Source organism: Baudoinia panamericana, assembly GCF_000338955.1.
Source record: "Baudoinia panamericana UAMH 10762 unplaced genomic scaffold BAUCOscaffold_9, whole genome shotgun sequence".
In the NCBI taxonomy this organism is placed as follows: Eukaryota; Fungi; Ascomycota; class Dothideomycetes; order Mycosphaerellales; family Teratosphaeriaceae; genus Baudoinia; species Baudoinia panamericana.
The window spans coordinates 1,081,277-1,102,076 of record NW_006911265.1 but is presented as its reverse complement, the minus strand read 5'-3'; the positions used below and the strand labels follow the sequence as shown (position 1 = coordinate 1,102,076).

At 55.2% G+C, this 20,800-nt stretch overlaps 9 protein-coding genes and 1 non-coding gene across 10 annotated transcripts; 5 read left to right on the top strand and 5 right to left on the bottom strand.

Annotated features, from left to right (window-relative positions):
• Positions 1 to 231: 231 nt before the first annotated feature.
• BAUCODRAFT_124430 (uncharacterized protein) lies at positions 232 to 3,579 on the top strand (the record flags this gene model as incomplete). The annotated part of the gene is made up of 1 exon (XM_007680326.1): positions 232 to 3,579. The coding sequence occupies one exon, from the start codon at positions 232 to 234 to the stop codon at positions 3,577 to 3,579; it is 3,348 nt and encodes a 1,115-aa protein (XP_007678516.1).
• Positions 3,580 to 3,861: 282 nt separating this feature from the next.
• On the bottom strand, positions 3,862 to 4,847 carry BAUCODRAFT_564046 (uncharacterized protein). Its single transcript, XM_007680325.1, has one exon. The coding sequence runs from the start codon at positions 4,777 to 4,779 to the stop codon at positions 4,144 to 4,146; it is 636 nt and encodes a 211-aa protein (XP_007678515.1). The 5' UTR covers positions 4,780 to 4,847; the 3' UTR covers positions 3,862 to 4,143.
• Positions 4,848 to 4,989: 142 nt separating this feature from the next.
• BAUCODRAFT_36106 (uncharacterized protein) lies at positions 4,990 to 10,495 on the top strand. The gene is made up of 6 exons (XM_007679910.1): positions 4,990 to 5,591; positions 5,973 to 6,088; positions 6,556 to 6,628; positions 8,795 to 8,997; positions 9,745 to 9,885; positions 10,141 to 10,495. The coding sequence occupies exons 1-6, from the start codon at positions 5,054 to 5,056 to the stop codon at positions 10,249 to 10,251; spliced, it is 1,182 nt and encodes a 393-aa protein (XP_007678100.1). The 5' UTR covers positions 4,990 to 5,053; the 3' UTR covers positions 10,252 to 10,495.
• A 1,929-nt stretch (positions 10,496 to 12,424) lies between these two features.
• Positions 12,425 to 12,741, bottom strand: BAUCODRAFT_124426 (uncharacterized protein; the record flags this gene model as incomplete). Its single annotated transcript, XM_007680324.1, has 2 exons — positions 12,425 to 12,620; positions 12,683 to 12,741. 2 exons carry the CDS (start codon positions 12,739 to 12,741, stop codon positions 12,425 to 12,427), a joined length of 255 nt encoding a protein of 84 aa, XP_007678514.1.
• Positions 12,742 to 14,252: 1,511 nt separating this feature from the next.
• BAUCODRAFT_36098 (uncharacterized protein) lies at positions 14,253 to 15,453 on the top strand. Its single transcript, XM_007679909.1, has 2 exons — positions 14,253 to 14,417; positions 14,525 to 15,453. The coding sequence occupies exon 2, from the start codon at positions 14,659 to 14,661 to the stop codon at positions 15,262 to 15,264; it is 606 nt and encodes a 201-aa protein (XP_007678099.1). The 5' UTR covers positions 14,253 to 14,417; positions 14,525 to 14,658; the 3' UTR covers positions 15,265 to 15,453.
• A 706-nt stretch (positions 15,454 to 16,159) lies between these two features.
• On the top strand, positions 16,160 to 17,902 carry BAUCODRAFT_74281 (uncharacterized protein; the record flags this gene model as incomplete). Its single annotated transcript, XM_007680050.1, has 2 exons — positions 16,160 to 16,445; positions 16,500 to 17,902. 2 exons carry the CDS (start codon positions 16,160 to 16,162, stop codon positions 17,900 to 17,902), a joined length of 1,689 nt encoding a protein of 562 aa, XP_007678240.1.
• A 52-nt stretch (positions 17,903 to 17,954) lies between these two features.
• BAUCODRAFT_563881 (uncharacterized protein) lies at positions 17,955 to 19,028 on the bottom strand. Its single transcript, XM_007680323.1, has 2 exons — positions 18,790 to 19,028; positions 17,955 to 18,734 (listed from the first exon to the last, which is right to left on the bottom strand). Exons 1-2 carry the CDS (start codon positions 18,825 to 18,827, stop codon positions 18,008 to 18,010), a joined length of 765 nt encoding a protein of 254 aa, XP_007678513.1. The 5' UTR covers positions 18,828 to 19,028; the 3' UTR covers positions 17,955 to 18,007.
• A 202-nt stretch (positions 19,029 to 19,230) lies between these two features.
• BAUCODRAFT_141096 (uncharacterized protein) lies at positions 19,231 to 20,034 on the bottom strand (the record flags this gene model as incomplete). The annotated part of the gene is made up of 1 exon (XM_007680322.1): positions 19,231 to 20,034. The coding sequence occupies one exon, from the start codon at positions 20,032 to 20,034 to the stop codon at positions 19,231 to 19,233; it is 804 nt and encodes a 267-aa protein (XP_007678512.1).
• Positions 20,035 to 20,161: 127 nt separating this feature from the next.
• BAUCODRAFT_36093 (uncharacterized protein) lies at positions 20,162 to 20,521 on the top strand. Its single transcript, XM_007679908.1, has one exon. The coding sequence runs from the start codon at positions 20,246 to 20,248 to the stop codon at positions 20,417 to 20,419; it is 174 nt and encodes a 57-aa protein (XP_007678098.1). The 5' UTR covers positions 20,162 to 20,245; the 3' UTR covers positions 20,420 to 20,521.
• BAUCODRAFT_t25 lies at positions 20,465 to 20,564 on the bottom strand. Its single transcript has one exon. It is a non-coding gene; the product is annotated as a tRNA-Arg (tRNA).
• Positions 20,565 to 20,800: the final 236 nt, after the last annotated feature.

The following is a 20,800-nucleotide window of genomic DNA, read 5'->3' as shown; positions in this document are numbered from 1 at the left end:
AGCATCTTCAACGTTTTCCTTTCTAAACAAGTAAACCATTTCACACCCTCTCCACTCCACCTGACGGACCCGATCAAGCAAGACGAACAGTCCAAGTTGTAGTATCCTAGTGCACACTGGTTCCGCAAAGAATACTCGCAGCTTAGGCTGCTCCTCCCGACTCTTCTTTAGGATTTACAATTTGGAGGTGACATGCCGCACCACGAGTCGCCACCCATGGCTCCCCAAATCATGGTCAGCGGCAAGGACGCTGCACCGTCGCCGGACGACGTGGCCGCTTTAACGAACCAAATTTACACGTCGAAGACGTCGCAAGAGTCACTGGACGCTTCGTATGCGCTCACCGACGCTCTGCTTAACAGCGTCGGCTTCCGTGGACTCTATGGCTACAACATCATCCCGGATAACCTTAAAGCGGCTGCAGACAAGAAGCTTGCAGCGAAGCGCGAGGGTGCCATGTTTGCACTCGGCGCAATCTTCGAGCGCTTCCCGCCCAAGGATAGAGTGAGCGAGGTCATATTCACACGTCAAGAACAAGCGCTGGTTGTATGTGCGTTAGACGCGCTTGCAGATAAGCAGGGTGCGGTGAAGGAGGGGGCACGCTACGCTCTTGATGCACTCTTCACCAATCTTTCGTCAGAAGCAAAGGTGTTCGGACTGCTTCCGTTGCTTAGGACGTATCTGGGCAAGAAGACCGGCAAGTGGCAAGGCACAGTAGGCGCTTTCGAGCTGATCGGCCGCATGGCGGACAAGGCCAAGATAGGCATGGACAGCATGCAGGCAGAGAAGGACAAGGATGTGTTGCGGGAAGCGATGGGCAAGTGGCTAGACCGGCTGATACCGACCGTCGAAGCAGGCATGCACGACTTGAAGGCAGAGGTCTCGAAGCAGGCTATCAAGTCGATGAACAGTCTCACCACGCTCCTACAGAATGACGATGTCGGCCCCAAGATACCATTACTTATCAAGAGCATGGAGGACCCGAGCACCGAAGCACAGAGAAAAGCGATCCATGCACTGAGCCAAACCACCTTCGTGACCGTGGTCACGAGTCCCGTGCTTGCGCTCGTTACGCCGCTACTTGAACGATCACTGAACACGCCCACTACTACGCAGGAAGTTCTGCGGCAGACTGCGGTCGTGGTAGAGAACTTGACAAGACTTGTGCATGATCCGGTGGAGGCTCGAGCGTTTCTGCCCAAGTTGATGCCTGGTGTGCAGCGTGTGAGAGACAATGCTTCGCTACCTGAGGTGCGGGAGATCGGGCAGAGGGCGCTGGATGTCATGGTCAAGGCTATGGGTGAAGGGCAGAACGGCGACGCAAAAGCCGCTGAAGCTATTGAGCGAACACTGCCGGAACATGTACTGGCCGTGCTGGAGAAGGAAGTACAGCGGAATGGCGGATTGCTCGATTATCCCGGAGATGCAGATATTTGGACCCACGTCAAGCAATACATCTCCGAGCTGGTGGCAGAAGATGTGAACCAGCGCGCTCTCGAGCGTGTCGTGCAGAACACCGGACCTTACCTGCAACGGCTCATGGACTCCAGCAAGGCGGATGCGGTTGCGGAAGCCGTGCACAAGTTCTACGTCGACGAGGACAAGCGTAAATTCGGCGCTCCGATCAAGGAGGACGACGGCGAGGTCGAAGTCGTCAATGCCAACTTCTCGCTTGGTTACGGCGGTATGCTGCTTCTCTCGCACACCAACCTGCGACTGCTGAAAGGTCACCGATATGGTCTGTGTGGCCGTAACGGTGCCGGGAAGTCCACCCTAATGCGCTCGATAGCTACCGGCAAGCTAGACGGTTTCCCGCCCCAAGACGAGGTCCGCACTTGTTTCGTAGAGCACAACCAAGGCGAAGCTGCAGACATCACGATTCTAGAGTACTGCCTTCGCGACCCCGAGCTGCAAGCGGAGGGCAAGGAACGCATCTCTGCGGTCTTGGAAGAGGTCGGCTTCACCGCCGGCCCTGAAGGTCGGCAGCAGCAACTGGTCGGCACTCTGTCCGGTGGCTGGAAGATGAAGCTCGCTTTGGCTCGTGCTATGCTTCTCCGTGCAGACGTCTTCCTACTGGATGAGCCGACGAACCATCTTGACGTCGGCAATGTGAAGTGGATGCAGGAGTACCTAAAGTCGCACACCGAGATCACGAGTCTAATCGTCTCGCACGATTCTGGTTTCTTGGACGAAGTCTGCACGGATATCTATAATTACGAGAACAAGAAGCTCGTGCACTATCGTGGCAATCTTTCGGCTTTCGTCAAGCAGAAGCCGGATGCGAAGGCGTACTACACGCTTTCGGCCACACAAGTGCAATTCAAGTTCCCACCTCCAGGTATCCTGACCGGCGTGAAAAGCAACACCCGTAGCATCCTCCGTATGACCGACTGCACCTTCACTTACCCCGGCGCAGCGAAACCAAATCTCTACAATGTCTCTGCATCCCTGTCCCTCAGCAGCCGCGTTGCCATCATTGGCCCCAATGGTGCCGGCAAGTCCACTCTCATCAAAGTCTTAACCGGCGAAGTCATTCCACAGTCAGGCAAAGTCGAGAAACACCCTAACCTCCGCATTGGCTACATCAAGCAGCACGCTTTGGAGCACGTTGAGATGCACCTAGAGAAGACGCCAAACCAGTACTTACAATGGCGTTACGCAAACGGCGACGACCGCGAAGTCATGATGAAGCAAACTCGGCAACTCACAGCCGAAGACCAAGAGCAAATGGAGAAGCGCTTCGACATCGGCGATGGCAAAGGCATGCGGCAAGTTGAGGCACTCATCGGTCGCCAGAAGTACAAGAAGAGCTTCCAGTACGAGGTCAAGTGGGTCGGCTGGCTACCGAAGCACAACTCACAAATTTCGCGCGAGACGCTGATGGAGTGGGGCTTCCAGAAGCTCATCCAGGAGTTTGACGATCATGAGGCGAGTCGCGAGGGTCTTGGTTTCCGGGTGCTCGAACCGAAGATCATCAGCAAGCATTTTGACGATGTGGGTTTGGACCCGGAGATTGCGAACCACAATGAGATCTCGGGATTGTCGGGTGGGCAGAAGGTCAAGGTTGTACTGGCGGGCGCTATGTGGAACAACCCGCATTTGCTTGTGCTCGATGAGCCGACCAATTTCCTGGACCGAGACTCGCTGGGCGGTCTTGCTGTCGCTATCCGAGACTACAAGGGTGGCGTGGTCATGATCTCGCATAACGAGGAGTTCGTCGGCGCGCTGTGTCCAGAACAGTGGCATGTTGACAATGGCCGACTCACGCAGAAGGGCCATCTGGCCATCAACCTTGACCGCTTTGAGGACAGCAGCAGGCCAGGGTCGAGCGTTGTGTCTTCCGCGGGTGGCTCGAGCGCGGTGTCTTCCGCCGGACCCAGCACGAATGGCACCCCGGATGGCAGTGCGCAGGTTAGCGAGGCGGAGGGCGGCGATATGAAGTTCAAGGCGAAGAAGAAGAAGAAGTTGACGCGGGCGCAAGTAAAGGAGCGCGAGGTGCGGAGACGGTTGAGGCATATTGAGTGGCTGAACAGTCCGAAGGGCACGCCGCATCCGCCTGATACGGATGATGATGAGTAAGGCGGTTTGGCTGGACAGCCTAAATGAGTGTTCGCGCATGGTCGGCAAGTTCGCGACGAGGTGAATATACATGCATGGATGGGCGTTGAGGGATCGTTGATGCACGACTGCATGGTGGACCGACCATTCAGGGACGAGGAATGATGATAGATCTGGGCATAGACGGACGCGTGACAAAGAATGTTTGCAGCACTGGCGAGGAGTTCCGAGGAGTTTCAGGAAGCTGATGCGTTCTCGGAAAATTGGGGTGTAGCTTGCATATGATGCGAAATGTAGCGTTGCCGTTTGTCTTGCTCAGCTTGTCGAATCCTTTACCACGTCGCCTTCCCTGACTGATTAGTATACAACGTTGCGCGTGTGCTTAAGGACCAGCGTCTCGGCAGCGCGCAGCGAACCTGTGCCGCCTAGCATCAGCGTCTGAGTAGCGCAGTAGCGAATCTCTGCCGTCTCTCAGCATTGGTACTAAACCTCTGGTTCGCCACCTCGACCAAGGTTCGTAGGTAAGCCTCAGACACCATTGGCATAGTGCACCCCTCCACGTCGTCGGCGAAGCCAATAACACAATCAAAGGCTAGGCCTGAGCTTCGAACGGCGACCATTGGCGTGCTCGAGGTTTCGGCGCCGCCTGTTGTTATGCCGGTAATACCGCTCTCTCTGAAACCTGCTATTAGCGCAGCAGAAGCAGCATGCTGCGCAGCCGTGAGATTGGCTGTGAGAATATGCAAGATCTCGAAGAGTGTCAGCTGGTCCATGATATAGAGCTTGTCTTAAGGATGGGTACAACGGGTCGGATACGTTCTCCATAGAAACTCTATGCTGAAACCCTTGACCTACCAACGGCTCAAACTTGAGATGCACAAACCTTGCATTGGTCGCTTGAGGTGGTACAGAGAGTGGCGATCTTGCTAGGCCAAACATTTCGAACACGCTGCCTTCCTCTCTTGGAATGTTGATCGGACTGTGCGAGGCGAACAGCCACCGTCCGCCACCTTTCGCGGCTTTGAAGCCTTCAAGGTAGACTGTAATACGGCCGGCACAGCTGCTGGTCGTCACGTACTCTGGTAACGCATTGATGTCGGAGATGAGCTCTCTAATCTCAGAGTCTACGGTGCCTTTCGGGGACGAATCGTGATACTGAGCGTCAGGTATTGCTAAGTCGGCGAGAATCTTTGCTTTCCGCTCAAGGAAGCCTGCTGGCATGATGTTGTACGACGCAAAGACTTCATTGCCAAATGAGCGTACTCACGATTGCTCCAAAAACGGAGAAGAGGAAGGAAGCCGTGTATCAGGAAGCGATAATCACCTCCCACGGCCAAGCGCTTCATCACCGGCGCGGACCGCTTCAGGCGCGATCCAAGCGCTGCCGATGCGAAGCGCGCGGCGACTAATGGAGAGATCATTTTAAGGCTTCCGACTTCTACACTCGCATTGCGATACTGGGGAGACAAGCCTCACTGTGTTTCGAGAAGGAGACATGGCGCGCAACTCAGGGCGCCTCACCGCAGGTACGAAGATGACTGCGACTCGCAAGCGTGCAGCATCTACGACCGTGCCGCTGGCAAAACGCTCTAGACCTGCCAGGCCGACGCCCACGAAGAGTCAGTACTTCGAGCATGCCGGCGATAAAGTTGACCAAGGCGACATACACACTCCGGACGAAAGTTCGCCTGGCGATGATGATAAGGATTCCGACTTCGACAAGGCTTCCATAGATGATGACTTGCCCGAGACCAGCGAGGAGTCCGAGTACGAGAGTGACTTGCCGGAACAACGTCGAAAGTCGGTGAGCATTCGCAAACGTACAGCTAACCTTAGCGTCGACAAAGCAAAGGATAGTGAACTCTGGCGACCCGGTGTCAAGGCCGGCCTTGGACCTGGCAACCAGGTCATCATAAAGAAACCAAAGGCTCGATCTGCGGGCAAGGTCCCGTACAGTGACGAAACGATACATCCGAACACTTTGCTCTTCCTTAAGGATCTCAAGGCTCACAATGACCGGCAATGGCTGAAAGGTAAGTCATCACGTCGGGGCGTCAGCGTATCATCGTACGGATGCTCCCCGCTTAGGCCGGCTCTACAGCGGAGCTGGGCTCGCTTCTGAGCATTTGTGATATCTCTCACGCGGACTTTCGTCTGAATGCTTGCGCCGCCGGTATACGTACCTCGTTCGAATACTCGGACTGATTCAGCGGGCAACTTCCGCGAGGGATCCTGCAGAAGCCGCAGCGCAATGCATCAAATTACATGCGCACTTTGAGACTTCGCCACAGTTATGCGGATAGGTGAATCTTGATCCTGTGACCGTTGTACTGCAAGCTGCCAACGCATTGAATGGCAGAGCTATGGCGTGGAGCTTATTACTCGAAAGTGAGTGCGCTAACGTAGGCCTGCAGTAAACGATGCGGAATTCCGTCAGGCCGAGCGCGACTGGTTCTCGTTTGTGGAGGGACTGACACAACGACTAATGGACCTTGATGACACTATTCCTGAACTGCCCGTCAAGGACATTGTGCGTATCGAGCACTCACCGCGAACGACATCTGTGCTGATTTCAAGGTTTTCCGCATTTACCGCGATATTAGTGAGTGCCGAGACAATCCACACCGAATCCGGTTTGACGCCTTCTAGGGTATGGCTTGTCCCGTGCACGGCTTTACAGGTGGGCTTCTCACCGGATACTCACCGCAAGCGAAGGTTTTCACCTGACCCGACGCCATATAAAGTGAGTCGGACCGTTTCGTAGGGGGACGGATCGGCTCAGCAGCCTCCACCCGTGTTGCGTCTGTATGCATTGCGACCCGCGCTAACCATGCATTGGCGGCACAGCCATACTTTTCCGCCGGTACGTATCCCAATCTTGTGGAGCACCGGATGAGCCGTGCATTGACACTACTTCTTGGTGACAGCATGGGTGAGTGTTGCCTACGACACATCTGAGGCCAATCAGGCAAGCGCTCATGTGTGACACCCACGCAGTCACGCACAGGCAGGAAAGGACCGTATGCCCATTACTACGTCCAGATTGCTCCGAATGATGCGAGCTTTGTCGGTAAGTACCTTTTCACTGGTCGCTATGAAAGGATTGTGCACATGATTTCTGGCAATTCGTGCCCTTCAATGCGTAGCCGTCAAACGGTCAAACCAACCTAGTCTCCGGAAGCGCACAAGCCTCGCATGGCCGCCGCTTGGAAGTACGCGAACGCAGGCGGCGCCTTTCTGATGCTGTCCGTCGATGAAGTGTCCTGCTATCACGACGGGGAAACGGCGCGATCAGTCAAGCGTCTTATTGATGTCAAAGCACCGAACTCTCCTTGATGAGAGACTGCAAGGGTTGTGTTTCCATATAACTGGGCAGCTCCCTTGAGCGTACTTCATCATTTCTCGTCGTGACCTGGCACCCTTGTTACAACAATGGGAGCGGAGATTGCAGTATATAATTTCTCTTCCTGTCATTGCAGCCACTGGAATGCAGTGGTCAATCGTCTAATCCGCCACGGATCGCCGGCGGATTAGGTGAGAGCGCTGGATAGCAACTGGCCGCGTCAGGTGAGCTTGGCCGAATTTGGACTGTCATTGAGCTCCGCGAACATAAAAACAACGAAGCATGTTAGGACAGGTTTGGAGACCGCCGTAAACACAACAGCAGAGCCACAACAAGCCCTACACTGACGGGATTTTCGCGAAGTGAGCCGATCCGCTAGCTCAACTGACTCTGTGAGTCCGGCGCGCGGTGCGCGGGCTGGCTGCAGCTGACTCTGGGTGCCGTTTGGGGGAGCGCGGTGTGGATGGCTGAAGGAGCAGCAGCATCAGCATGCCAGGCAACGGCGAAAGTAACAAGGATTGACATTGATGTTGCTGGCTCCGCAAGATTGCCTCCTACGCAAGTGCCAAAAGTGTTTGCCGTGGCATACCCAAATTCTTGAAGCCTGGAGTGTCTCGCGCCGGTCTAATCCGCACCTTCTTGCACCGCCGACCCTCCGCCTATATTATACGTCCGCTCTTCCCAGCAGTTCGAATGCGTATTTGCTGTTCTCCGGCCATTGTGCAGGGCGTCGAACATGGTCCTTCTGGTAGTCGCTATACTCTTGAGCGGTGAGCTGAGCGGTGAAGGAATGTCGACTGTGCGCTTGCTGGAAGCCGGCAGCTTTCAAGCCTGGCAATACGCCGTTCAGGGGATTGTGAAGATGTGCTGAACCGCGACTAGCGGACGGAACTCAAGGGTGCGCATACACACGATGGACAAAGAGCGGTGGTCGCGTTACTGGGAACCATAGTAGGACGCTGCAATGAGCCCGTCGCACTCTGCGAGCCTGTCAATCATCCCCGTCAATATGAAGCACTTATGCTGTTGAGATGGGATCGCACATACCGTGGGGATGAAAACTGCGCTTTCTGGGAGGTCGTGCTGCGAAAGATGCTGTATACGTGCAGCCGCCGCTGAAAGCTTTGCGACTGCACAGGTTGCCGCATCTTCGAGCCAGCGCATCGGGATAAATGATTCTTGATGACCAATAGGATTGTGACAGTACCGGTCGAAGGCAATACCCTGGCCGAGTGAACCCGGGCGCCATGCGCCAAATGCGGTTCTGGCAGACTATGCCACTGCGTCGCACATCTCTCCCACTCACGCCCACGGGACTCGTCAAGGAGCGTAGTCCACTCGATTTTACAATCACCCCAAGGCCTGGGATCACGCCCTTTACACTGAATACGCCACGCCAACCCACGATCTTGGACAGCAGCTGCGCAAGACTGTCCGGAAGATTATGAAATAATGACCTGCTCTTGCAACGGATCGCGAACATTGCGACCATGATTGGTGTGTTATGGAAGGCCGCTCATCCCGATATAACTGCTCAAAAAGCACTCAACTTCTGGAGTGTTTAAAGCGGTGCCTGTCTTTGTCCAAAACAGGGCCTCACGGCGTACATCTTTCCGCGTACTTCATTACAGGCGCATATTGCAGATTGTGCGGTCGAGTCAACGGTACGGATGAAGGTCGTTGCAGATGCAGATCTCAGACCGATCTTCGACGCGTGTCTCAGGGACTTTGCTGTTCGCAACCCGTGAGGAACGGTTTGCTTTACGAGCGTGTGCAGCCAGTGTTAGCGTTGGAAGGATTCGTCGTCGCCGTCTACATCCTCGCCAGATCAGCCACAGTCGCAGCCTATAGCGACTCTCACGTTGTGCATTTATACTGACAAAGCCTGGACAGGAGGAGGCATTTGGCATCCAGAAGCCGCGCCTACCGCTGCCATACGTGCCGACATCGACAACAACCCGCAACGGATCAAGAGTGTTCTAATGAACGATGGCATGAGGAAGGCCTTTCTCTCAGGCGCGCCGGCAAACGAAGCAAAAGCCGTCGAGGCCTTCGTTGCTGGTAACAGCGAGAACGCGTTGAAGACCAAGCCAAAGGTAAGTCACTGCATCTCTTTCCAGGCGATGAGGTCTCTCGTGAACCCAATCTGGTGTCTGCACCTTACGTGATGGTCGAGCGCGAGGTGTGCTCGTTGTCTTGGAAGGTTAGAGTGGATGTCACGCTGCCGTCCCTCCTTACGTCGTCCGCGTAAACAAAATGCAACCATGATCTCGAGGGTCCCAGTGAGCTAGCCATCGAGAAACCGCTCGGTGAAGAGATTGTCCACAACATCAATAATGGCTGGAGGTACAACGGTTCGACGACAAAGTGAGAACCGCGATGCTCCTGGGCGAGCCCCGTGTCAGCTGCGGCAGCGGGCCTTCTTGCCACCGAGAGGGCGGCCCAGGCGATGGCACTCACATCGGGGATGACGCCTCACACTGACAAGCGGAAAATTGGGTCAAGCTACTTACACAACATTTCTTTCCGCGAGCACCGTTCGGCAACTGAGCACAGGTTGAGCGGTTGCGCTGGATGCCTCCTGCCACCCAATGGACCCTGACGATGAGGCTTCCAAGACATTGTGAAGTCTGGTACGCTGGAGGCACGGTCGAAAGCCAATTTGCCGCGCACCTTACAACACGTAATATCCGATTCGCTACGCATTACGGGCCATACCTGGTTATCGCAACCGAACTTGCAGCAGATAGCTAGTCGAAGAAACTTCATCACATCGTCATGGCGGCTGTTGATAGATGATAGCTGACTCGGGGCTTGCAATGCACAACTGACCAGTACATTAGGGTTTTGACGCAGACCATAAAGACATTGAGCTGTTACGCCTTCGAAACTATACAGTCGGCACGAAATTGAAAGATGGAGAAGTGCTTGGCTCACAAGGGATGGAACGAATTGCGGAGCTGCTGGCTTGCATGAAGCCCTTCGTAAGTCACTTGTGTCTTCCCGCGGTAGCGCGCCATCACATCCCTGCTGCATGTTCCGTTGCGCCGCCGGCTCGTCTGCGAGCCTTCGCGAAGCGGCTCGCAGCTCGCATAGATAGGTTGTTGCACGAGAGGACGAGAATGTGATAGTGGCTGCGTTACTGTTCGAGAACTCCACCAAGCTGCTTATTTGCGATACATTCGTGAAGCGTAGGTTCACGAAAGCAGTCATTGCATCGCTGACTCCGCGGGCGACAGATCACATATCTCAACTCTGTTGTCATGCCCGACGATGCGGCATCCATTGAGGATACGGACATGGACGGAGAGAGTTCGGCCGATGAGGGTGAGGAGGAGGCCGAGGACTAGAAGCCGGGATGCTGGGAACCTACTGAATCCGGGATATTGCCATGCACACGAGCAAACGCGTGTATGCGTTCGCCGGCCATTCATCGTCCAGCACAAGGGCGAGGAAAAATACATTCCTACAGTTAGTGGCCAAGTTTTTGTGCCATGGCTGCGTCTTACGCTTGATGGCGCACTGTGCCGCATGTTACCGCTCACTCTTACCAGTACCTGCTTTGCATCGCACCTTGGGAAAAGTATGAACCGCGACATGTATGCAAGCGACGATCGACACTCTCTGCATCTCAATCGTTGTGGGTAGACGCACGGACACCGGCTGCTTTGGGGATCATCCGATGCAATCTGGGGGCGCGGCAAAATTGGAAGAGTATGATTTTTGCTTCGAGCTATATGAATGTGAAGCGTGACGCCTGATTCTTTTGTAAACGATACCGTTGTGCTTGTTGAGACACCTCGGAAGCGCAATCGGTCAAACCACGGCGGTTGGATCAGTGGAAGCGCTAGGCCGTTTCCATGCACCCGCCGACGCCTGACAGCTCGGACCGCATGGGGTGGGCACATGAAGGCTCGGTCATCTGACCTCAACCTGGATTAGTTGTCTGCGGGCCTCCGTGTCTGCTGCGCCGTTCCACACCTGCACCAGGCAGGGCATCCTTGCGAACGGTCTCATGGGACGTCCTGTTAAGTTTGCCTTACATGTCAATGCGTTGGCAATGCATTTCACTTGGGATCGCGCATTAGGCGTAGGGTTCTGCTGCGTTGACTAGGTAAGCTTTCACACGCGCCTGTAACAACGGTTTCGCCGGTTGAGGTAGTGCTACACTGGTTGGCAACTTCTCGAAACCGCAATGTTTATAGTGTCTACGCCCTGAGGGGAATCGGGCGGAATCCCAACGCGATAAGAAGCATGTATCGAAGCGGTAAGCAGCAGACACGGCGCCTGGCGACGGGCCGAGTCCGGCGGAATAAGGTTCGACCATGCATCGATCATCACCACGCATGAGCAATGCACGTCTGCTTTGGTCGGTCGTCGCACGCGTTGCAGAGGCGACATTTGTCCGGTGTCGTGACCCACAAGCTGTTAGCATGCATGTTCTTGCATTGCGGCACAGCTATGATGTTGTACGCTGCAGTATTTGCACGAGGATCGTCGAAAGCGGTGTTGTGAACAAATGCTCGAAACCATCGATCAGAGGCTTAATCAGTCGATCAAAGTCCCTAGACCGTTGTCGCAGAGTGAGAGAGCGCTTTGCACAGGTTAGGAGGGGTCTTGCAGAAGCTCAAGACCTCGAACGATGCGCGCCGTGCCGTGTTCGGAAGGGTTGGATGACACAAAGTCCTCACACGCAATAACGCCGTGTACGTACGGTGGCTCGCGGACATGCGAAGGGTATGCATGCAGATCTAACAGGGTGCGAATGTGATATGGTTTCTGCAAGCAGCTGGTCGCATCGATCCGTACCTTATCGGCGACGAGGTGCAGTCGGTACGCAGCGCGTTCGTGCCTCTTGGTAGCTGCGTATAAGTATTCAGTCTTTCACGGCTAGTTGTCCTTCATTCTCAACCAGCGGCCAGTCTGTCTTCAGTCTCAACTCGTACGTCGTCGTTACCCTCATTACATTTTCCACTCACCCATCCTTGCGCCCATATCTCTTCGTGTTCGGGAACTGGGCAAGCACCGGCTACTCGCCACTACAGTGGGAAGGCTTGCTGAGCAGTGCTGGAGCTCCGTCCGGGCCGCGTGTCCGAGCCATCAGGGCCACACGGCCCAGCAAGCACGTCGACGATCACAAGCACGATCGTTGCTGTGAATCGTCAGGTCTACCTGCTCAAGTGTCACTAACACACCTGGCAACTCGCGGCTACTGTGGTGATTCGCTCGCGCCATAAGGTTCGGTCCTCTTGCCCTCGTACCGAAACGCAACTTGCTTCCGAGAAAGCCAGAGCGTGCCGCTGCTGCCGCGCACCGCCAAAAGAATTGGCATCGCAGTGGTGTGGACGGAGTCATTTGACAAATTTGTAGGTTCGTTCCCGATTCCCTCCACGTCAATGGCTTGAGCCCGGCTAATTTCCCCAAATTCGAGCAAGCAAATTCTGTGATTCGTTAGTCATGCCGAATTGTTGCTCGCAGGCTACATCTTCTGCATCTCAGCTAACTCTGCATGGCAAGGTCCGATTACATCACAACTGAACCATCGTTCGACACGCCATAACCAGGTGAGTTCCGTCTCTCGCGTAATAGGTGGGTTTGTCTACAGGAGCCGACGGGTATCCAAGAATGGCAAGAAAAAGGTGCGAACGCTGCAGCTAGCGCCAATCCCTGCGCTGCCACGAGGGCAATACGCGAGGGCCCGCTCCTTGCGGCCTTGCCACTATCCGACGCACAGTGCGCGCAGCTTGCATCCATTGCGCATCTCTGACTGGCTCGCATAACACTGCATACACTCTATTAGTGTTCAGCTGATGTGAGTCGCCGCTCGGTGACTGCATCATCATAATCTCGCTTTTTGTATCGGCTGGGCATCGGGCTTGCCAGGATGGTGTGATCACAGCTGACGAATCAGCGTAGCTCTGTTAGGTCTCTTCGCCGTAACCACTCTTCGGCGCAGTGGGGCAGAACCAGAATCTTGCGTGTCGAAGCGGCGAACACCACGCGGCTGACCTGTCTTCCTTCGACCACTCAGAGCGCGGTTCGCAGGCGAGGATTGCGGCACGGGTCTGGGAGCTGCAAATAAACGAGCCCACTTGCCCGGGGTGCGCGCTGTAGCAGGGCGGACATCCCGCTCGTCGCGCCTTAACTCGCGTTAGTCGGCGCACTCGGTAGCGGCACGATCTGCGCCTCCTAGCGCGGCAGCAAGCACACCAAAAGTGTCAGCGCACGAAGGAAGGCCTACGGAACCACAGTTTGTGTCGGAGTCGGACGCACGAGCACAGTTTATCACCATCGGCGCCGGGCCTTCTCAGGGAGCCAAACCAAAGCGAGAAAGGCCTGTTTTCATCACACGGGGTCCGTGACTTAAGGCTTCCGCAACCCCACTATCAGCACCAAACCTTCTGGCCTCGTCTCCTCGCTGTCGGGTCGCTCAGAACGTTTCTACTTCTTCTCCCGCCGTTTCTACCGCCGGTCGTGTACATACACCATCTTCCCACCAGCCAAACAGCGCTGCGCGTTTCACTTTGCTGCTGATTGCACAACATTGCGCGCCGGTCCGACAGATTCTGGTTACACCAGCTGTCGAACAAGCAGCAGTTTCGGCAGGCTGTCTCGCAGTAGCTTCATCGTGCAGCGCGCATCGAACGGCTCTTCACGTACCGGCCCGCACCTTGTGACACCTCAAAGTCGGCCATCTGCAGACATTCACAACAGTGTTGCTGCGCTGTGCCGAATCAACGAGTGTCGCACAGCCTTCCGTGTCTTTCCAAGCTGCTGAGTGGACCCTTGTCAGCACGCGACGCGCACAACCATTGCCGCACCTTCACGGACATACGATTTCAGGATGTATCAACCACCCCCGCAGCAGCAGCAATGGAATCCAAACGCGAGTCCTTCGACGTCGCAGCCGCCGCCTCCACAGTGGTCACCGCAACCTCCAAACGGCGCATTCACGCCGAGGAGCAACCAAGTGAGTCGCGCCTGCATGCCTTTCGAGTTGCGCGAAGCTGCGGAGCGCCAAGCCGTGACCACTTTTACCGCTATGCGGTTGTCTCTCTCATCTTGAACCTTGCACCTTGCTTTCTTTCTCCACAACAATTACTTCACATCATTCACGCGCCCAAAGACCGTCATTCAATATGGCCTCCATAGATCCTGCCCTCGCATCTGATCCCCTTGCTGACACACACCCGCATGAGCAGATGCAGCCAAATCAGATCCCGCCGCTGTCGCAAGCAGTCCCACAAGGTGGTCCGGCTATGCAGACCCTCCAGCCTGCACATCCCGAGCAGTATCGCGCAACGTTGCCGCCGCCGCCGCAAATGTACGCGCCACCGTACCAGGCCCAACAAATGTATGCGCAACCTCAGCCGGCGCCACGTCAACGTACGGCAATCGCGTGTCGATACTGTCGCAGACGGAAGGTACGCGCCTCACTGACCGCTTGTTCGACGCGCATGGCTGACACGTGCGCGTAGATTCGCTGCTCTGGCTTCGATCAGTCGGAGGACGGGCGCTGCACCAACTGTCAGCGCTTCTCCCAAGAATGTGTGTTTACGCCGGTCAGCGCTCAGACACAAGCGTTCGTGCCTGCGCACACCGTCTGGCGTGGTCAAAACCCACCACCTAACACTCAACTCTACGGTGCATACGGTCAGCCCCTTCCTCAACATGGCAATCGTGATCCGTACCCGCCGCCTCAGCAGCAACAAGGCGGCCAGTACCCGCCGCCACCGCAGGGCTACCAGCAACCCAACATGTACGGGCCGCCGCCGCAAGGTCAGGGCCCGAACATGCAGCCCCTCCAAAGTTTACCAGCCGGCCGCAAGCGCTCCAACGACGAGCCGCACACGCCAACCATGCCGCCGCCCAATCCAGCCGATCAAGCGCAACTTCAGCGTGGGTCGCAGCAGTACGCTTACCCGGACCCATCGGGTCTTAACCATGCTGGTGCGTCGCCTGCTTCTTCTGTTACTTCCTTCCATTCCGCGCAACCGCTCTACATGCAGCAGCCTGCTCGTGTCTCGCCGCAAAGCGCATTACCCTATGAAGCTTCGCGTGCCTCGTCCTCGCCTCACCCGCAAGGTGGCCTGCCTAGCGCGCCTGCTGCTCCAACCTCGTTTGCGCCTCAATCTGGTATGCAGTACTGGGGCGGCACGCCGTCGCCAGGTGGCATGGTTGCTGTGAACGCTGCGCATCCGGGCGTGAAAATCAGCGATATCGTTGCTTACTCCGGAGCGCAGCAACAGCACCAGCAGCCGCCGTACCAGCAACAGGTTGCGCAGCAGGCGGTGGCGCATGGGGACGAGCGCACGCGGATGGATACGAGCATGGTTCAAGCTCTGAATCGTGGACCGATGTGAATGGGAAGGCTGACGTGTTCAGCAGACGGTACCAGAGATGACGGCACTGTCACCACCGGCGCAGAGAAGGAGGAGATGAGAAGGCGTAATGGCGAAGTCAGGGACGTCGGCGTTCAGACAGACGACCTGCCACCGATGCCGGCAGCCAAAGAGCAGGACTCCTAGGCGGCTGCGCTCGTGGTTGATGCGAATCTTGATCTTACTGATACTGCTATGATGGAGCGGATGGCTCATCGTCACGGACTTTGCGCAAGGCGTTGACTGCTTCCATGGGTGGCTAATTGCTTCGACTGTTGAGCGGCTTCTTTTACGGCATCTGGACGGCTGTAGTCGGTATACGGTCGGTAAAGCAGCGGTACCTTATTCCTTTGGGCGCGATACCATCTGCCGCGAGATGCGAGATGACTGCTGGGTGGCATTGTTAGCGATCGCTTATGTCGCAGAAAATGAGGAGGCGCGGGCGAGCGAGAGTCGAATAGCTATGCTGTGGAGAATATGCCATCACCACCCACTGATCTCGCCAAGATGCCACAATTCAAGACTTGTCGATGATGCCCATCTCTCTACCGACGATGCGACTGCGATGATAGTAGCCCATTCTGACTTTGAGGTTGAATCTGAGCTGGCGACGGTCCGCACGGCGCTCCCCGTACTGTCAGTCAACGTGAACACGGCAACGGGCCGTTGAGTGCCTCCAAGTGGAAGTCGTTTCATCTCATAGTCGTCTTCGATTATTGCCGCCCGTGGTACGCGCGTATTCGGCCTCCCACAGGTGCTCGAAGCTGTATCGCTACGTATTACTCCCCGAGGTACGGTCAAAACCCAATCTTATGTCACGCACAACTCATCCAACGTATATCTCTCTCATCGTTGTATCATCAAAACTCCCACAAGCATGGCAGTCTCATTCGAGACCTGGGCTCTCCCACGCTTGCAGCAGCTGTTACCGCTGGATGAGGAGAGCTTGAAGCAAATTGTTCAGTACACGGACACACTTCCCAAAGAGAGTGCAGCGGAGCATCTGAAGAATCTGCTGGGAGACAATGCGAAGGCATTAGAGTTCATCTCGAGCTTCAATCAAAGACGGCAGAATGCGCCTGCGACCACCATACCTCCGGCACAGACAAGCAACCATGACAGACGGAGTAGCACACTACCAACGACGAGCTCGCAGACGAACCGTGACGGCCACAGAGGCGGCGGAGATAGACGCGAAGGCGTGAGCGGAGGCAGAGGTGGCAGGAAGAAGGCGAACATACATGGTTTACCGGCACGACAGGTTGAGAGTTTGGGCAGCGTGGGCGGAGCCTATGTCAAGCGAGACGAAGAAGACTACATGCTAACGAGCGCGAGACACAAGATGGCGCACAAGGAGCAAGTAGCGGACAATCTCGCGTTGCATGACCGGGCGCCAGACGCGACGAAGCTGCCGCTCATCACAGACGACGCTTCAGCTACACGGTACCCGATCACGTCGAAAGCTCCGCCTTCAGCCGCCGGACCGTTAATCTCGGACTCATTGTCTCCCAAGAAGCCGGCTTCGACTAACACGTCCCGCACGACTTCTCCGGCACCGAAGGCCAAAGTCAACATCTCTGGCGGCACAGCGATGCATGGTGCCTCCACCACACTCTCCGATCTTGACAGCGCAATCAAAAGCCTCGAGATACAGACTAACCCGTCAATGTCGCTAAGTGAAGCCGACAATGACAAGCGCAAGTGCAATTGCATGGCTACTCGCCACCCGCTACTCGATATCGCACCCAACTGTCTCAACTGTGGTAAGATCATCTGCGTTAAGCAAGGTTTGGCTCCATGTACCTTCTGCGGCTCGCCACTGCTCAGCCCAGACGACATCAACAAAGTGCTCCGCGTACTGAAGGATGAGCGAGGAGAGGAGAGGCAGAAGTTCAACAACGCCGCGCACAAGAAAGCTGACGTCGCTTTTGGCAAAGCTCGTGCCTACACCGGCCGTGACTTCCTCGCTCAAGCTTCGAACTCTGCTCGCTCGTCGCCACTGTCGTCAGCTCCAGCCACTCCGGTCGAGTCGGAGGACGAAGCATCGCAGAAAGCTAAGGCTCATCGCGACAAGCTCCTCAACTTCCAAGCCAACAACGCTCGTCGGACGCAGATCCACGACGAGGCTGCCGACTATGATATCCCGACCGCCGGCACGAACATGTGGGCTTCCCCAGCCGAGCGCGCACAACAGCTCAAGCGCCAGCAAAAAGTCTTGCGGGAGATGGAATGGAATGCGAGGCCGGAGTACGAGAAGCGGAGGGTAGTCGCTTCCATCGATCTCAAAGGCGGCAAGGTTGTGCGTCGTATGGCCGAAGTTGAGAAGCCTGATTTCTCCCCCGATGACGAGGCTGAGGTCGACGCGGGTGACTACAAAGCGCCAGGGCCGGAAGGTAATGCCAAGGGCGCGTTCAGCAACAACCCTTTGGCAAAGGGTATGATCAGGCCGAAGGCGCGAGAGGAGAAAGGGAAGGAGGCGGTGAGGGAGAAGTCGACCATGTGGCGGAGAGTGCAGATGGATGAGGATGACAATGAGGGGTGGATCCTCGATGGTGGTGTTTACGGTGGAAGAATACCGGAAGATAGAGTGCTTGGTGAGGAGGAACATGCGTTTGGCTGAAGACATGTCTAGACATTATACCACTGAACCCGTAGGCACTACTTATCGACTACGCTGTACATCTGCGTTTGCGATGCATTCAGGCTATTACGTGCAACAGTAGGCTCACGCATGACCTGTTCGTCGCCCCTTTGCAATGAAAATCTTCCGCTCTCGCGTCCCAGACTTCAACTCCATCACCGCCGGCTCCACCTCAATCTCAAACCCAAAGTCAGTGAGTCCAGCGTCACCAAACATCCTCCGCATATCCTGCTCCGTGAAGCCGTCGTGTTTGATCGTGTGGCTCATCTCCGGGAAGTCAGCGCCCGGATTCTGCTCGCGATACTGCTGTTCGACCTTTCGCTCATGACTAAATGGTAAGAAATCAATGATCACCAACACGCCTTCACCCGGCTTAAGCCGTTCTGCAAGACGATGGACGGCTAGAGGCGGGTTCTCGAAGTGATGGAAGCCCAATCCAATGATCGCGATGTCGAAGTCCTGGTAGTCATCGCCTATAAGGTGGGAAGGTACCGTCTCTGCCACAAGATCGCCGACGACGGCCCGGGCCTGTTCGGTAGACAGTCCAGATGATTGAGCGGCTTTGTTGTACTCCTCGACCATCTTCTCACTAATGTCGATGCCGCGAATCGTGGTTACATAGGGACCTAGAGCTCTCGTAATGGCGCCGGTGCCACATGCATAGTCCAGAAGTTTGACGTCGCGGTCGTACTTGTTGTTTGACTGGGCCCATTGGATGCCGAGCCAGTCTCTGCGAGCTTGTAAGGCATCACTGACCTGTTGCGAGAGCTTATGTTGCCACGGTTTTGCGTTGTAGGTTGCCGAGAGATCGCTGTCCTCGGGTCAGCAGATTGCTGGATACACTGAACCAGGAAGAGTAAGCTCACTTGAACGCCTTCCTGTTCGCTTCTCTGAAGGCACTCATGTCGACCTAATGTCCGGTCTGGTTGGTAAAGTGTGGAGACGGTTCAGCGTTGGGGCACGCAAGCGTCCGACTCAGTGACTAGATGTACAAACTGTGGGTGATGGGAGGTACCGTAGTTAAAGGGATGAAGAACAACGTCCTGACTTTGTAACACGTGGATAGATTGAGGCAGATTAGATATACGGGCAGGTCCATGGAGACTTTTCCAACAGTGGATCGATGAAAGTCGCCGAACGGTGATATTGGCTTTACACTGTCTTTCTGCTACACTGGGCCGGAAAAGCCATGCGACGACGGAAATCATGAATAATAGTAGAACAACGGACATGGTCATGAGCACACAGTCGTAGCGTGCGTCAAGACATTTTTGGTCAGGATAGAAATACTGGGCATCTTCATCGAACTACAAACCAGCAACGTCCATAGCATCTTCAGGCGGTTTGAAGCTTTGCCTGATTGTATGCAATTCGCTGTGCTTGAAGGTAAGATAGTACTTGCGTGGCTTGCGCGACACTTCGATCTTCCACTCACCTCCCACAGGAGGGTTTGCCACCGGCCACCCGGCGTGGCGTAATGGTTCGGTTACATCCTCAATCATGTCGATACTGAAACCAAGATGCGCCAGAACATCTCTCAACACGACGTAGCAACCCTCGACATCATCCTTCCTCGGGCGCGGGGAAGGCGTGATAGCGAACAGCGATGTTGGCCATGACTGCGCGGAAGGCGGCAAGACTCTGGCAAACCGTCGCAGCTCCAGATCCATCTTGCGTAAAGCTATGATGATGTCTTTGAGGTACCAGCCTTGATGCAGAAGCCAGGAGCCTGTAGGAACAAGCGTCAACGGCGTGCCTTCTTCGTCACCGTTCCGTAGCAGAAGCTGGGTGGCCTCGAGACCATGGAGGGTGGCATTTAGCATGTGCATGTCCCAGATTTGGAGCCTCTGAAGCAGTAGTGAGTGCCAGTGGCCAATATGGGTTAGCCAACGCGACACTGGTGTTGTCGGGCCATCATCTAGATGAGCATTGAAGGTTGTTGAAGCATAGTACATAGTCAACGACTCTTCACGGATCCGACGGCAGGTCCTACTGATACCGGGCTGTATTCTGTTATGTTCAAGAGTCACCGCATACTTGCTGGCGAAGGCATATTCGTAGATGAGGTTCCTGAGTTCAGGCGAGAGGCGCGCGAAGGGTGAAGCTTCCATGCTTGCAAGCGATCATCTATAATAACGCTTGACCGTCAGTCTCCGAGGTGCTGGTGCTATTGACAGTATCCTCGTGAAAAGACAACAGCATTCCTACAGGAAGCGGGATTAACACAGAGCGGAAGATCCCGGACTGAATCAACGAACCACAATTACTATCCTCCGCTATCGTTGAGAATCTGTGTGTCTTTCCAAAGGACATACAGCCTACATGCGCACTAGGGACCCCTTCGACTTCGCACGATGTACGTCTAGCTATGGGACTGTGACTGGTATCTCATTGCTACCGATTCGGATTTTACCGTTTTCAACCGTGCTTCGGCTTTGCACAGCCAAAAATGCACCGAATGTAGGAGACAATTATATCGCCGTCGAGGCTATCTAAAATTGATATCGTCACCGTCATCGTCGACAACGAAACACGCAAAAATGACCGTGCCAGGGGTCGAACCTGGAATCTCTTGATTGCCGAATCCTGGTTGACCCAAGATCGATCGTAGTCAAGCGCCTTGCCATTGGGCCACACGGCCTGTAATGGGATTGAATTAAACTGGCAAAAAAATATCCAAGCTTTAATTTAGCCGACAGTTGAGCCGAGAGACGTACCGCAGCATGAGGAACACGAGAAGAAATATGCCTTGTCTTAACACCAAAGTCCTCACTCCATGCAGAGGATGAGATTGCGTACTCAAGAGAGGCGTTATGCGACAAGACTAGTCACTGCATGGATGGAAAAGTTTGACAAGGTACTCATCCGCCGGTATCT

Coding starts and splice junctions, on each gene's coding strand:
- BAUCODRAFT_36098 (XM_007679909.1), top strand. CDS start 14,659: ATGTACGGGCCGCCGCCGCAAGGTCAGGGCCCGAACATGCAGCCCCTC.
- BAUCODRAFT_36106 (XM_007679910.1), top strand. CDS start 5,054: ATGGCGCGCAACTCAGGGCGCCTCACCGCAGGTACGAAGATGACTGCG. Junction 5,592..5,972: donor TGACCGGCAATGGCTGAAAG/GTAAGTCATCAC, acceptor GTAGGCCTGCAG/TAAACGATGCGGAATTCCGT. Junction 6,089..6,555: donor AACTGCCCGTCAAGGACATT/GTGCGTATCGAG, acceptor ACACCCACGCAG/TCACGCACAGGCAGGAAAGG.
- BAUCODRAFT_563881 (XM_007680323.1), bottom strand. CDS start 18,827: ATGAGTGCCTTCAGAGAAGCGAACAGGAAGGCGTTCAA. Junction 18,735..18,789: donor GCGAACAGGAAGGCGTTCAA/GTGAGCTTACTC, acceptor ACCCGAGGACAG/CGATCTCTCGGCAACCTACA.
- BAUCODRAFT_36093 (XM_007679908.1), top strand. CDS start 20,246: ATGCGCACTAGGGACCCCTTCGACTTCGCACGATGTACGTCTAGCTAT.
- BAUCODRAFT_564046 (XM_007680325.1), bottom strand. CDS start 4,779: ATGCCAGCAGGCTTCCTTGAGCGGAAAGCAAAGATTCTCGCCGACTTA.